Source organism: Periplaneta americana, chromosome 17, assembly GCF_040183065.1.
Source record: "Periplaneta americana isolate PAMFEO1 chromosome 17, P.americana_PAMFEO1_priV1, whole genome shotgun sequence".
Taxonomy (NCBI): Eukaryota; Metazoa; Arthropoda; class Insecta; order Blattodea; family Blattidae; genus Periplaneta; species Periplaneta americana.
In genome coordinates this window covers 61,594,473-61,610,012 of record NC_091133.1, presented here as the reverse complement: position 1 = coordinate 61,610,012, position 15,540 = coordinate 61,594,473, and the positions used below count along the sequence as shown (strand labels likewise).

At 36.2% G+C, this 15,540-nt stretch overlaps 2 protein-coding genes across 2 annotated transcripts in view; one reads left to right on the top strand and one right to left on the bottom strand.

The window, feature by feature from the left end:
* The window catches only part of LOC138693464 (zwei Ig domain protein zig-8-like), a 1,129,977-nt gene that overhangs the window by 1,001,515 nt on the left and 112,922 nt on the right, over positions 1 to 15,540 (bottom strand). The gene's annotated exons all lie outside the window — the stretch shown is intronic.
* LOC138692999 (probable cytochrome P450 301a1, mitochondrial) overlaps positions 1 to 15,540 on the top strand; it is a 67,349-nt gene that overhangs the window by 32,489 nt on the left and 19,320 nt on the right. Inside the window, exon 6 of the mRNA XM_069816493.1 lies at positions 6,051 to 6,252. Within this exon, the coding sequence (XP_069672594.1) occupies positions 6,051 to 6,252 (202 nt within the window). The remainder of the gene's footprint in view (positions 1 to 6,050; positions 6,253 to 15,540) is intronic.

The window sequence follows — 15,540 nt, the reverse complement described above, 5'->3', positions numbered from 1 at the left end:
TAGATATAGATATAGCTAGATAGATAGAAGATAGATGAAAGATAGATGAAAGATAGATGAAAGATAGATGAAAGATAGATGAAAGATAGATGAAAGATAGATGAAAGATAGATGAAAGATAGATGAAAGATAGATGAAAGATAGATGAAAGATAGATGAAAGATAGATGAAAGATAGATGATAGATAGATGATAGATTAGATAGATTAGATAGATTAGATAGATTAGATAGATAAGATAGATAAGATAGATAAGATAGATAAGATAGATAAGATAGGATAGATAGGATAGATAGATAGATAGATAGATAGATAGATAGATAGATAGATAGATAGATAGATAGATAGATAGATAGATAGATAGATAGATAGATAGATAGATAGATAGATAGATAGATAGATAGATAGATAGATAGATAAGTGCATTTATTGATGCATAATAAATTATACAAACTCGTGTACACAAGATCCTTTGCACGAGCTCATACGGCCATTCGTGCTGTAACTATGCACAGTTTGAATCTTCAAAACGAAAATAATGCCTACCAATAATAAAATAGTGAAACAACAGTTATTATTATTACTACCGTTATCATTGATTACCACTATTATAACTAATCTAACTTTATACCAAATTTCACAAAAATAATACAAATAAAATAGAAGGGAGTTATGAAAAACAGACACGCACAGTGTCACACACACACACACACACACACACAAACACACACACACACACACACACACACATATATATATATATATATATATATATACAGTATAAACAATTCAGTTTCTTGTTGAAGCTGCACCAAATAATCCAAATAATAAATATAAAGGTAATACAGTATATAAATAAAAACACACACACGCAATAAAATACAAAAGACACAGTAAAAAAAAAAAAACATTATCCCCTAATTCTATCATTTGCTCAATGTTAATATTACTCATTGCAACACTAATAAATCTTTCCCTTATCCCTCGGCTCCCTCCCCCTCGGCCAATTCCACCCTCAACTGTCGAACTTTTGCCAAAAATTTTCCCACACTGTCATAGGATTTAACGTTATTTAATACAGCGTATGTCGCCAAGTGCCCCCTGCTAGATGTAATGAAGGACTCTGGCAGGAATCGTTTCCTCAGAGCTTCTGTAGCTTCACACTCCGACAAAATGTGGTGTGATGTCTCGCCTCTACCGCAAAGAGGACATATTCTCGCCCCCTCTTCGTTGACGATTTTAAGTGCCCTCCAGGCTCCTAGACGGAACCAGATTAAACCCAGTCTACCATCTTTGCTACCTCCATAGAGATATAGTTCGGCCCCCCAATTTGTTTTGATCATCGATTGGATCTCCAGAGCAACCTTATCCCTACATTCCCCTTCTGTTATTTGCCTGTCTATATCCTTCAGGCGTTTCTTGACTTTCCGCCAGACATTTCGCTTGTTCCTGCAATCTTCCGCGATTATAAATCCCATGCCTATTTCCTCCAACCCTCTGCGTAATCTACCTGCCCAGGTTACTTGGTCTCTCCTCTCGAGTTGCTCCCTATAACAGACCGCTCTAATAAGAGACTGATCTCCATGCACAATCCTCAAGTAGTACTTTAAAACTTTTATCTTGCATTCTATTGAGTCTCTATGGCGTCCGAATTCTCTTAGGATTCCGCTGTTAGCCGTTCCCCTCCCCACTCCCGCTATCCGTTTTAAAAAGTCGCTTTGTACCTGGTTAAGCTTTTCCGTTCTTCCCCAACCCCAAATTTCTGCCCCATACGTAATTGTAGATCTAACTACCGCGTTATATACTTTATCTAATAAATTTAGAGAGACTTCCGGGATTTTGTTATGTATCTTCAGCGTTTCCATCGCTTTTATCAATGCCCTATGTTTTGTAGTGTCTATATGTTTATTCCATTTTCCGTTCATCGTCATTGTTACCCCTAAGTAAACAAAACTTTTCACGTTGTTCAGTGCTCGGCCTTCGTATGTCCAAGTCTCCGTTTTACTGTAAACACATCCGTTCTTAAAGGTCATAGTCTTCGTCTTTTCAGTATTTACTTTTAATCCCCAGTCCCTAGAGTATATTTGAAGCTTGTCAAGTCCTTTCTGCAATCCCTTAACACTTTCAGAACATAATGTCAAATCGTCAGCGTATAATAGTACTGGAATATTCACGTCCCCTATGACGGGTGCGTCGATGTCCTCTCGTAACATAATCTCTGTTATATCGTCAATAAACAGGTTAAAAAGTAAGGGGGACAGTATGCAACCTTGTTTCACACCTTTTGCGACTGCAAAAGCTTTCAGACACTCTGTTCATGTCGTACTTAACACAAAATTCCACTTTATTATATATCCCCTGAAGCGCCCTAATCATCTTGCCCGACATCCCTTTCATCCATAATTTATACCAAAGCGCTTCTCTCTCCACAGTGTCGAAAGCCTTTCGAAAATTCACCAAGGCCAGTAGAGTCCTGCAGCCCGGAGCGCCACTTGTACTTCTGCGTTCGTATAGCGCAGAAGTACAAGTGGCGCTCCGGGCTGCAGGACTCTACTGGCCTTGGTCAAGTAATACCTAAAGATACCCTCGGATCAATTTCAACTTATTATGTCATACTCAATCTCTTTCTTTGGGAAATCACTTTCTTTATAAATGATGTGTTTCATTCACTTAGTACAGCATAGTTGAATGATGAATTTGTAAAACGACTTAAGTCCACATTTTGGGGGTTTTGAGTTGAGAGCATAATTAAGTTACTCTGTGCAAGGGGCATCGTTTAGTAACAGATTGACTTTAATCCACGGCTTTTGTACAGTTTTTCTTAGCAGCAGAATGATTGATTAAGGGGTAAAATGACTTTAGTCCTCGACTTAAGTTGTTTTGCCAGTCAAGTGCTGAAGAAACGTACATAATATGTAATTTTAATCCTACAATCTGCTGACAAAATGTTTTTTTTTTGGTCTGTTGTCATTGGTAATTCTTTAGTTGAGAAAATTTAATACGTTTGAAGAACAGAGCATGAAAATAAAAAGCAATATGTTCAGTAATAGCGCTAAACTTGTAATGAAGTAAAAAGTATTGCAAAATGGAGCCAAGTTATGCATCGAGAGATGGGATTTTCTTGCTGTCACATTTGACTACATGAAAAATGTATGCTTATCTAAACACCAGTTCGGAATATGTACTACTATCGCCAGCTTACCGTACCATCTTTCTCTGTACACAACATGAAAACTAGGGAAATGTCCTTTTGTGTCTACCATGAGGTACTGGCCAAGAAAAGTCTTAATGAGGTATGTAATTTTCTCCTGCAGACTACTTCAATAACTGTCCCCCATCCAGCATATCAAATAACTGTGTTTGTTTTGCAGACAGTTTTCCTGGACAAAATGAGAACACACTAATCAAATTCTTAATGACAATAAGTTTTCAGAAAAATTTTTTCAACATCATACTTTTCTCCATAAGACGCCTGTGCTTTTGTGATTAACAAATTGTTCAAAATAATGTTGTTCAACAATTGCAATAAGATTATTTTATGATTTTGGTATAAATACATTTAGTTAAAGATGTTTATGTGTCAGTAACCTAATAATTATGATGCAGGATTGAAGTTAATTTGCAGAACAACTTAAGTCCTGAAGATAATTAAATATTTTATCACCTGAAGAAGAGTACAAAAGTATGAATTTTCATACTAAAACTATTTCTCTTACATATCTCTTACATATAAAAAATTATATTGTAACAATATATGGTTCAGCGAAGCCAGAAACAGTTTTATTTAATTTTCTCAAAACTACTTCTAGGGACTTAAGTCGTTTTGCAAAGTCACCATTCAGTTGTACTGCTATGGAATTTATGTGAATATTCCTTCCTAACTCTTTATTATGTTATTAAAGTTTAAAAACAAATGCAATATTAAAACTTTGGTGTTAGTACTTCTGTTTTACAGACAGTATATATAATCTCAAACAGAAAGAAGCCATATAAAAATAACGAGATAAAATTTCACGTTGCGCTTCAAGTTTGTGCACCACTGTTTTCTTAATCCAACAGGCTGCTTATTCATAACCATAATCCTTCCTCCTTCCATACCTAGTGCTTGATGCCCTCGCACGACGTCAAAGTCAGAAAATTGCGCTTCCTTTGACAACACTGCATTAGATTATTGTTCGTTACCAGTACTTTGAAAATGTTCGTCTCCCGAATAAGATACCATAAAAAAGAAATTGTTATATTACAAAATTTTATTTATCAGGACATAATGATCCAAACTTAAGGTGTAGGCCTTACTTACTCACTTACTCACAAATGGCTTTTAAGGAACCCGAAGGTTCATTGCCGCCCTCACATACGCCCGCCATCGGTCCCTATCCTGAACAAAATTTATCCAGTCTCTATCATCACACCCCACCACCCTCAAATCCATTTTAATATTATCCTCCCGTCTTTTTCCCTCCGATCTCCCAACTAACACTCTATATGCATTTCTGGATTCGCCCATATGTGCTACATGCCCTGCCCATCTCAAACGTCTGGATTTTAAATTCCTAATTATGTTAGGTGAAGAATACAATGCGTGCAGTTCTGTGTTGTGTAACTTTCTCCATTCTCCTGTAACTTCATCCCGCTTAGCCCCAAATATTTTCCTAAGCACCTTATTCTCAAACACCCTTAACCTATGTTCCTCTCTCAGAGTGAGAGTCCAAGTTTCACAACCATACAGAACAACCGATAATATAACTGGTTTATAAATTCTAACTTTCAGATTTTTGGACAGCAGACTGGATGATAAGAGCTTCTCAACCGAATAATAACACGCATTTCCCGTATTTATTCTGCGTTTAATTTCCTCCCGAGTGTCATTTATATTTGTTACTGTTGCTCCAAGATATTTGAATTTTTCCACCTCTTCGAAGGATAAATCTCCAATTTTTATATGTCCATTTCGTACAATATTCTGGTCACGAGACATAATCATATACTTTGTCTTTTCGGGATTTACTTCCAAACCGATCGCTTTACTTGCTTCAAGTAAAATTTCCGTGTTTTCCCTAACCGTTTGTGTATTTTCTCCTAACATATTCACGTCATCTGCATAGACAAGAAGCTGATGTAACCCGTTCAGTTCCACACCCTGCCTGTTATCCTGAACTTTCCTAATGGCATATTCTAGAGCGAAGTTAAAAAGTAAAGGTGATAGTGCATCTCCCTGCTTTAGCCCGCAGTGAATTGGAAAAGCATCAGATAGAAACTGACCTATACGGACTCTGCTGTATGTTTCACTGAGACACATTTTAATTAATCGAACTAGTTTCTTGGGAATACCAAATTCAATAAGAATATCATATAATACTTCCCTCTTAACCGAGTCATATGCCTTTTTGAAATCTATGAATAACTGATGTACTGTATCCTTATACTCCCATTTTTTTCTCCATTATCTGTCGAATACAAAAAATCTGATCAATAGTCGATCTATTACGCCGAAAACCGCACTTATGATCCCCAATAATTTCATCTACGTACGGAGCTAATCTTCTCAAAAGAATATTGGACAAAATTTTGTACGACGTCAACAAAAGTGATATTCCTCGAAAGTTACCACAGTTGGTTTTGTCCCCCTTTTTAAAAATAGGTACAATTATGGACTCCTTCCATTGTTCTGGTACAATTTCATTTTCCCAAATAGCAAGTACAAGTTTATAAATTTCGCTATATAATGCACCTCCACCCTCTTGTATTAATTCTGCTGGAATTTGATCGATACCTGGAGACTTGTACTTTTTCAGATTTTCTATCGCAATTTCGACTTCTGAAAGCGTGGTTTCGGGTATAAATAGCTGAGCAGTTTGTATTTCAATTTCGTCCCGATCATTTCTATTTGGCCTATGTACATTTAGTAGTTGCGCAAAATAGTTTCTCCACCTGTTAAGGTGTAGGCCTATTCATATTAATACACAGAAGTTAATGTCAGTGTTAAGGTTTTACCATCTGAATTATTATGTTTTTATCGTGTTGTTTCTATATAAGAGTTTAACCATTCCAGCTATAGTGTACATCGCAATGGACAAAAGGCTTGGGTGTTTGGAAGGAGAATTAGCTCCGGACTCTGATCCTCAGAAGATGATTGACGCTGTTCGAGTCATTTTTGATGGAATATACAAGATGGAGCACAAGATATCTCTATGGCAACTGATCAGCACGCCAACCTGGAGGGAATTCGTCAAAGCGTTCGATGTATTCACTGAGTAAGTGTCAACACTCGCCATCAAATTAAACCTTCGTTCCCACAGATTTATTACTGGACGAAGCACTTAACACTTTCACGTGCGTTTTATAGGGCCCAATAAATCTTCTGTGGAGTTTTAGTAGGAATTAAAAGACTATTAAAACAAATTAATGTGAATCTTGATAGTACGCGTTCGAATTTCGTTTAAGGGGTACTCAAACGACAAAGTGCTGTACAGATTGTTTAAAAACTTTCTGAACAGAGAGCAGATATTTCTTTGTAAACCATAGATTGTGCGTACATTTTTAAGCAAGCAAATAAGCACGAAAAATGATGAAAATAAGCACCAAAATAAGCAAAAACGAATACACGGAAATATGATGATAAATCATTTTTTTCGTAGAACTCTTACTTTATTGAAGGCTGTTGCAGTATACAAGGAAGGCCACCCTGAGATTTTCCTGTATGAAGCTCCTGCGTCTGTCAGTGAAGAAGGATGTGTACAGTGAAAACGTTCTTTCGACGCATGACGTCAGAGGCGCATGTGAAAAGCGCCACAGTTCTTCTTCGGTGAATTTCTTTTCAATATCTGTTTCTCCACCAGAAAGGTTTTCAGAAATTCGATACAGTGTTTCGTAACCGTAATTTTTGCAACCCCATGTGTTTCTGAAGATAATGTTACTGAAATGTTAGTCTATCAGAGAAAGTGAATGTTCCAAGGAATTATTTCTATCTTCCAACTGCTTTAAAATTTCGAATATTTTGGAGAAACTGTTATCGATGTATTGCATCTTGTCTTGGATGCCAATTAAAAAAAGGGAATCAGCGATAAATGACGGCTAGGGCTTTACAGTTTTGAGTAAAATATACTGTTTTAATTAAAAATCGTAAAATAAGCAAGCAAAAACGTTTTCCTGCGAAATACGCATTTATAAGCACTAACAAAACATAGTTAAAACTGCTTATCTAGATGTGTCTTACGAAGTATAACCTTTCTGCTTACCTTTAAAAGTGTGGAAAATAATATGCATTTTGCTTGGAAATTCGGGCTTTAATAATATTATTTGTGCAATTATTTCTGCAAAATTGTGTTGATACATTACCATGGGCATCAAATTGAAATATTAACATACCGTAGTTAAATACTGTAAAATAAGTGGATGTCAAAGATGAAGGATTGCTGGATTGCTGAAATTAATTGCTTATTGTTTACAGAGTTTTCTGCTGAGGATATATGGAAATATTCCACCTGAAAGTGGATATTTTACCAAAATAATAAAAACAACACAGAAACGATAACAAAAATTACCCATTACTTTTCTGCTCCGCAAGTTGTAATATCTAAGATTAAAAATGTCATGGACATCGTTTCAAATCATTTGAATATGTGGAGCTTTAAACTAAAAAGCAAACTCTCTGATGGGGCAGATAAAAATGTTAAATTTTTCTTTTCCACCATGTTAATAATGTCAAAGGAAGCGCTTATACAAATTTTGGCCACTCGACCGCAATTACGAGGGTCGTAAAAAAATTAATTCGCCAGGGGCCGTTAACAGAAAGAAAACACGATTTCATTGGACAAATTTATTGGAACAAACACAGCAATTTTGCAACATATTCCGCACTGGAATTGAGACATTTGTCATATCATGGGAACGAAAGAGATGCAGACGATGTCAAACGCTGGTTCCGATCCCAGGCAGCTGACTTCTACGACACAAGGATACAAAAATTGATCCCATGGTATGACAAATGTCTCAATTCCAGTGGGGACGTGTTGATAAATAACGAAAGAATTGCTGTTTCTGTTTCAGTAAATCTTTCCATGCAATTGTTTTTTTTTTGTAAACGGCCCCAGGGAAAATCACTTTCTGGAAAGTCTCGTAATTGCGGTCGAGTGGCCAAAATTTGTATAAGCATTTGTTTTGACATTATTGACATGATGGAAGAAAACAAATTAACTTTTTTATCTGCCCGAATCAGAATGTTTGCTTGTGAGCTATTCTCGTTTATGCTGATATGTGTAAAGAATAAATTCTTGAATCAAGATAAAGTTATTCATTAATCTCACAATTAATGTAATTCTCGCTTAGATAGCGGATCGGTCCTTTTCATATTTATAATCACTTCTTTCCTTTTACCTTATTTCTTCCATCTCGTGACAGAGAAAACAGATGTGCAGCTTTTTCAGTTCTCTGTAAACAGTTCGGAACAAAATAGCATGACATTTTTTTCTCACTTACATCACATTCGTCCCCTATTATGACTGTATGCTGCATAGCACGCGCTGGAATAACAGTAGCAGACTTCTAGGAATTTGCCGGCGCAAAGATTGCGGTATTCTGGATATCCACGGATTCTGCACATGAGCACTTTGCGAGAGCAGATCCAAAGACATTCGAGGGATGGATAGGCTACTATGGCTAAGCATTGAAGCACCTCTGCCACCACTTATACGCTGTCTCTATTCTGTACCGAGTGAAATAGTAATATACGTTACAAGAGCGGTTTTCATGTTCGAGGAAAAGATTGAAAAAGCGAAACGTAGTTGAGCTTTTTTAATTTCCGAGAACATGGAAACAAACATACCGCTCGTGTATCGTACATTATTTTGTGCGAAGATCGTTTATTACATACCTGAAAGACGAATTTCTAATTAGTTGCAATGAAATCTCCATGTTGATTTCTGTTTAATGACGGCAACTTCGGAAAACCAAAATATCTTTCTTCAACATTGTTGCTATAAAATGTTTTCTGTGTTTACTATACTCCAGCAGGCCGTGATATACATCTGTCTTTTTTTTCCCCAGTCTATAAATGCGAACTTAAAACAAACGGTAAGGTTATGTAATGATTTATTTTTTCATTTTAATATTTTAACAATATTATTTATATAACATATTGCAGTAATAACATCGGCATCTGGAATCTTGTTGATATTTTCGCGGCTTCCTTAATGTTACTTGTATCAGGAATGCAATAAGTTTCGTGGAGTAGTAGATTTTACTTCATTTTTGCAAATATTTAGAAACAATAATTAACATTGCAATTTAGGTGAAATTGCAGTGGTAAGTTTCCAATTTATAATTATTACTATGTTAAACGTCTCTAAAAATAATAGGTTAAAAGCCTAAAGCAGTAAAATGAATGTCGCGCTTAAGCGGTAAGAAGAGGGAAATTGTTATGTGTGTTACGTTGGGAATATTGAATGTGGTATTTCACACTTACCGCGTATTGGTTCTGTGCGGAAAACAAGCAAATACGCACGATCTCGTACAAATGATATTTACGTTTTATATTTACATAACCTTCCATGGTTGTAGAATTAAAACAACAGCATGGAATGTGAAGTTAGAAACAAATGTTTTAATGAATTGAGAATGAGTTAATACATGTAATTACTAATCTTTATTGCAGATATTAATGTATAGTCTATTGTATAATTTTAATTCCGTCACATGATATATACAGAACTATTGCCTGGAGTATACGCGTACTAAATAATTTTCCACGGAGTATTAAAAATGCTGTTTCATAATTTTTCAGAGTTTCTCTACGACACAATGTTCAATACAGTATGAATTCTGGAAATTTCGCCTGTGCTTTTCCTATTAAAGGTCTAGGTTAAATCCTTACACACAATTTAACTATGAAAACCAAATTATGAGATCGTAGATGAAGTACAAGAATAACCAGGATTTATTTTTCGTATTCAACAAATATTTTAAGGATATCAACCAGAACCTGAATCAGAGCTATATAAAATTGTAGTTGTTAGTTTATGTCCAATTTCGTCTTTCGCCTTTTAAGTTGCCTCAAGTTTCTTCAGTGGAACGGGAAACCTCGATGTGAGACAAGTGGTCAACACGCTTGGAGCCCACATACCGTTTTCTTGAGCCATAATTCTCTTGCAAGGACGCGTTTTCGACTACCTTTATATGTTTATCGTCCTGTATATCACATTGATATTAACATCCATTCTGGCTAAGTTAAGCTAAAGTTTTTACTTTTACCGTATTACCTCTATATCGAAGAATTTCCGGGGACTACGTTATTATTAGGCTTCGAGACTTCGGACCCGATAGAGCAGTTCAGTGCGAAATCCGCATAACGGCATACTGAGTATAGTGGTAAAGCGTGCAGTGGGTGGGAGTACTGTAGAAGTAATGGCAACAAATACGCAAAGGAAAACGCTCTAGATTTGAAGGTTCTGATGAATAATTTGGTTTCCATACATATTTTCAAACTGTGTCTGAAACTATTACACGATTACAAAAGTCAGAGCAAGAGATGCCGGAAGCCCTCAAATTGATTGAGGAAATGACGCAGAGAATTAATGAGACACCAAGTACACCGGTTACTGAATGTGTAAAACAGAAGTGGAAATCAATTTTATGTAAAAATAAAGGATATGGAGCATTGTGTAATATAAACAGCAAATTAGCAGACATAGAGTCACCCGAGAATGAAGGACTGTCTCTTAGAGACTGCAATGATGTTAGGTTTTTTCGTTTTGCTCCTATAAAGTCATGCGACGTAGAGCGCATTTTTCACAGTACAAATTGTGTTTGGTAGACAACTGAAAAAGATTTACGTTTGAGACACTGAAAATATATCTTGTAGTACATTGCAATTCGGTACTGTAACTGCACTTCCTAAAGATGTCCAATAGGATAAATGAAGAAATTAAAATTGCTACATGTTTATTTCCACCATTAACACTGTGTATAATTAAACACAAATGCTTATCAAAAACAGGAGAATAAATACTTTCCACATTCTTTTGACACTGTCATTGTGTAATGTATATTTACTTTCAGAATGGCCATATGTGTGCGTTTCCCCATACTACCGTACTCTACTCTAAATAGCAACGTCTTTACCTCAACACATCTCTACCTTTCAGTACCTGCAGCGATTCAACAACCTATAGTACAAGCACAGTAAACTTATTGTATCGGGTCCAAAGTCTCGAAGCCTGGTTATTATGAAGTAAGGTTTAATTGCGTGCGCTGTCACGTCTAAAAGTTAGGTTTCTTATTCTGAAACACCCTGCGTAAATTGTCATATAGGCTAAAACCTCTATCACAAACCATCTATAGATTTTATTCGTAAACGATAATGGGAAAATTAATATATTTATTTCTAGTTTTAAGGATTTTTTCTCGTGTGTCCACACATGGTTCAAATCTTCCCACGTCCTGTCTGCGGTCCCTCCCGGGTCAGCTTGTCCTGGTGCGGTCCACAATACTCTCACTGGCCTTGAGCCGGACTACTCCGGCCATACCGCAATTCCACCCAATTCTCCAAATGGAAGGGACATTCAGTCCGCCTTGTCTCGTTTCGCCCCGCATCGTCGTCTCTGATGCGTTTAATTAATTTATGACATCACAAGAATTCACAACCTGTGGTTCGCGATATCGCTTAATTTACCTGCTGTATATATCCCTCCTCGCATGCAAAACATTGATCCCTAAAATGTTTAACATCGTTGAGATCATTTCTCAATATGAAAATCTGACTTCGAGCTTGTTCCGCATTCCACTACAGCAGCCGTGGCGAAAATGTGACTCGCGAGCACATTGTGGCTCGCAATGATAGTTGTGACCGCAGACAGGACGTGGGAAGATTTGAACCATTCGTGGACACGCGAGAAATATTCCTAAAACCAGAAATAAATACATTAAATTTCCCATTATCGTTTGCGAATAAAATCTATAGATGGTTTGTGGTAGACGTTTTAGCCTATATGACAATTTATGCAGGGTGTTTCAGAATAAGAAACCTAACTTATAGATGTGACAGCGCATGTAGTTAAACGTTACTTCATAATAACGTGCCCCCGGAAATTCTTCGATATAGAGGTAACACGGTAAAAGTAAAAACTTTAGATTAACTTAGCCAGAATGAATGTTAATATCAATGTGATATATAGGATGATAAACATATAAAGGTAGTCGAAAACGCGTCCTTGCAAGAGAATTATGGCTCAAGAAAACGGTATGTGAATTCCAAGCGTGTTGGCCACTTGTCTCACATCGAGGTTTGCCGTTCCACTGAAGAAACTAGAGGTAACTTAAAAGGCGAAAGACGAAATTGGACATGAACTAACAACTACAACTTTATATAGCTCTGATTCAGGTTCTGGTTGATATTCTTAAAATATTTGTTGAAATACGAAAAATAAATCCTGGTTATTCATGTACTTCATCTACGATCTCATAATTTGGTTTTCCTAATTAAATTGTGTGTAAGGATTTAACCTAGACCTTTAATAGGAAGTAAGATAATACACAATAACCAATGCCTCGAACAAGTGCAAAATTTCAATTATCTGGGTTGTGAAATATCTTATCAAAATGAAAAAGATGTGAACAAGAAAATTACCAAATTTACACAAATTCTAGGAATAATAAACAATACATTAAAAGCTAAATTAGTACAAAAATCTACAAGAATAAAAATATATAATACACTAGCATTACCCACCCTTCTATACGGAAGCGAGATTTGGACATTAAAGAAAAAAGACATGAACAGAATCAAAGCAACGGAAATGAAATTTTTCAGGAGAACAGCAGGATATACTCTTTTAGACCGAAAAAGGAATGAAGAAATTTTAGAACAATTAGAAGTAGAGTCAGTAGAATAAAAAATCACCAGATACAAATTCAATTGGCTAGATCATGTAAGAAGAATGGAAAATTCAAGAATCCCAAAAATTATGATGCAATATAAACCTAGAGGACATCGTCGACCAGGAAGACCGTTAAGAAGACTGCTAGATGGGGCCGAAACAGGTCTACAGAGGCCTAATTCGTGAAGGATGATGATGATGATGATGCTGTATTGAACATTGTGTTGTAGAGAAATTCTGAAAAATTATGAAACAGCATTTTTAATACTCCGTCGAAAATTATTTAGTACGAGTATACTCCAGGCAATAGTTCTGTATATATCATGTAACGCAATTAAAATTATACAATAGACTATACATTAATATCTGCAATAAAGCTTAGTAATTACATGTATTAACTCTTTCTCAATTCATTAAAACATTTGTTTCTAACTTCACATTCCATGCTGTTGTTTTAATTCTACAACCAAGGAAGGTTATGTAAATATAAACTCCGTTCCATTTGTAGGCTTATTTGTCTCTGACCTGCGAGTGTCGTATCGTCGCAATGTCTCTCGAAACCATGTACCTCTACAAAAACGAAAGTTTCAAGAAGGATGGGAGGACGCATTTTTTTGCTGCCAATATGATGAGAAAATTAGGTTCGTTCAAACAACAGTCTGGAACAGTCCGTAACTATCGTGAGCATGCCCAGTACAGAAAAGCTTTCCAACAAATTCCGAACCAGTCCTGAACCGGAAACATGTACTGCAGTCGGGCGTTCCAACAAACTTTTGACACGGGTTCGGAACGGTCAGAAGTAGTCAGCGGATTGAGGCATGTACGAGAACGCGAGACGCGCATGCGCATAAGCTCACCAACTGAAGAAAGACATGATCGACTGTTCACATCAATGAGGTTAAGATGAAAAGTGACAGTGCAGTCGAATAATAAAACTAGAGATTTAATTTAAATTTTTGCCAAAAAGAAAGGGAATGGAAATTATTTGGGTATTGAAATAGTTCATTACAATTTCAACGTGCAGCTTTGATTAAAAGTATAATAAATAACACACATAAATTAATAATTAAAAAAGAACTATTTTTAGATGAGAATACCCCAGTACACGACATTGAGTTAATGGAATTCTTGCTTTCCATATTTTTTGTCATCTTTTCATAGAAAATGATCGAAATTCTATTTTCTCCAATTAGAATTAGCTGCGAAACGACAATAATTAAGCATCCCATTCTTAGCAAAGATGATCACTGTTATAGCATCTCTGGATTTAGTACATAACGATCCGCGAAAGCGTTCCAACACGTCCAGTCCAGTTTCAATCCCATAGCAGATGCTCAACTAGCGCATGCGCATTAAGATGGTACAGGAACCGTACACGAACTGATCCATGAACGGCTTGTTGGAACGAACCTATTAAATGTAATTATGATTTGTTCATAAGTATTACGAGGAAAACAGTAGTATAACATAAAACGGCATTATACTATATGTCACTCATGAAACATTAAAAGGTTAAGTATTATTATTATTATTATCTCTACGTCGATCGTTTTCCAGCAGATGTACGAATAATGCGGTTAGATCTTGAATTTAAACTCACAGATTTACAATGTGATGTTAAATGAAAGCTTGATGTAAGGACTTGACAAATGTTGAACTTTTCAAATCTTTGCCAAAAAATAAATATCCGAAGCTTCGTTCTTTCGCTTGCTCTGTTGAAGCCATGTTCTCTTCAACTTACGTTTGTGAAAAATTATTCTCAAGAATGAAAATAGTAAAAACCAAATTTAGATCACGACTGACAGACAAATACCTTCGTGATCAACTACGACTAGCAGTAAGTGACATAATTCCTAATTTTGAAACTCTGTCGCAGAGACATTCTCAAGAAAGTTAATTTTAGATTGTGATAATATGTCTTATGTTTTCTTATTCATTTCTTTCTTCGTTACACGTACTAAACAATAGTTTGCAACCTTATACTGTATAAAATTATATTTAAGCACTTGACGTAAGGAGAATGAAAATCCGTTAATAAGTCAGACAGTTGCTTCACTTCCCCTTCAGGTGTCCGCCTCCCTCCATAGGTGCTATGCATGTTGCAGGTTACACAGTGGCTCGACGTACGATCACATTTTCGCCACGGCTGCACTACAGGATCATAAAAGAAAACAACACTATCCTAATAATTAAATAACAAAACTATAAGAAGCATGATGAGTGGAAACCCGTTTGACCCGTCTATATTTATTTTCGAATAATTACGTAATGTGACTTTATAATGGCATTCAGTAGATCAATCAATAATAGTTTGGTTTCATACTATACACAGGAAGTATATAGCTTTCAGACGCTTGTTAACATGGCCAGTGTTATTATTTTTAGTTGATAATTTAACGTTGCTGTACCAACTACTCGATTATTTAGCTTCGCTGGAATTGGTAATAGCGAGAGGTTTGGCAAGATGAGGTCTAGGATTCGCCATAGATTACCTGAAATGCACCCTAAGGTTGGAAAAACCTCGGAAAAAACCCAACCAGGTAATCAGCCCAAGCGAGAACATTCGCCCGATCGCAACTCTGGATAAATACGCAAACGTCTGTGCCCATTGAGTTACGCCGATGGCTACTACTGTTATTCGGAGACCATCGAAAGGTGATCAGTAAGCAG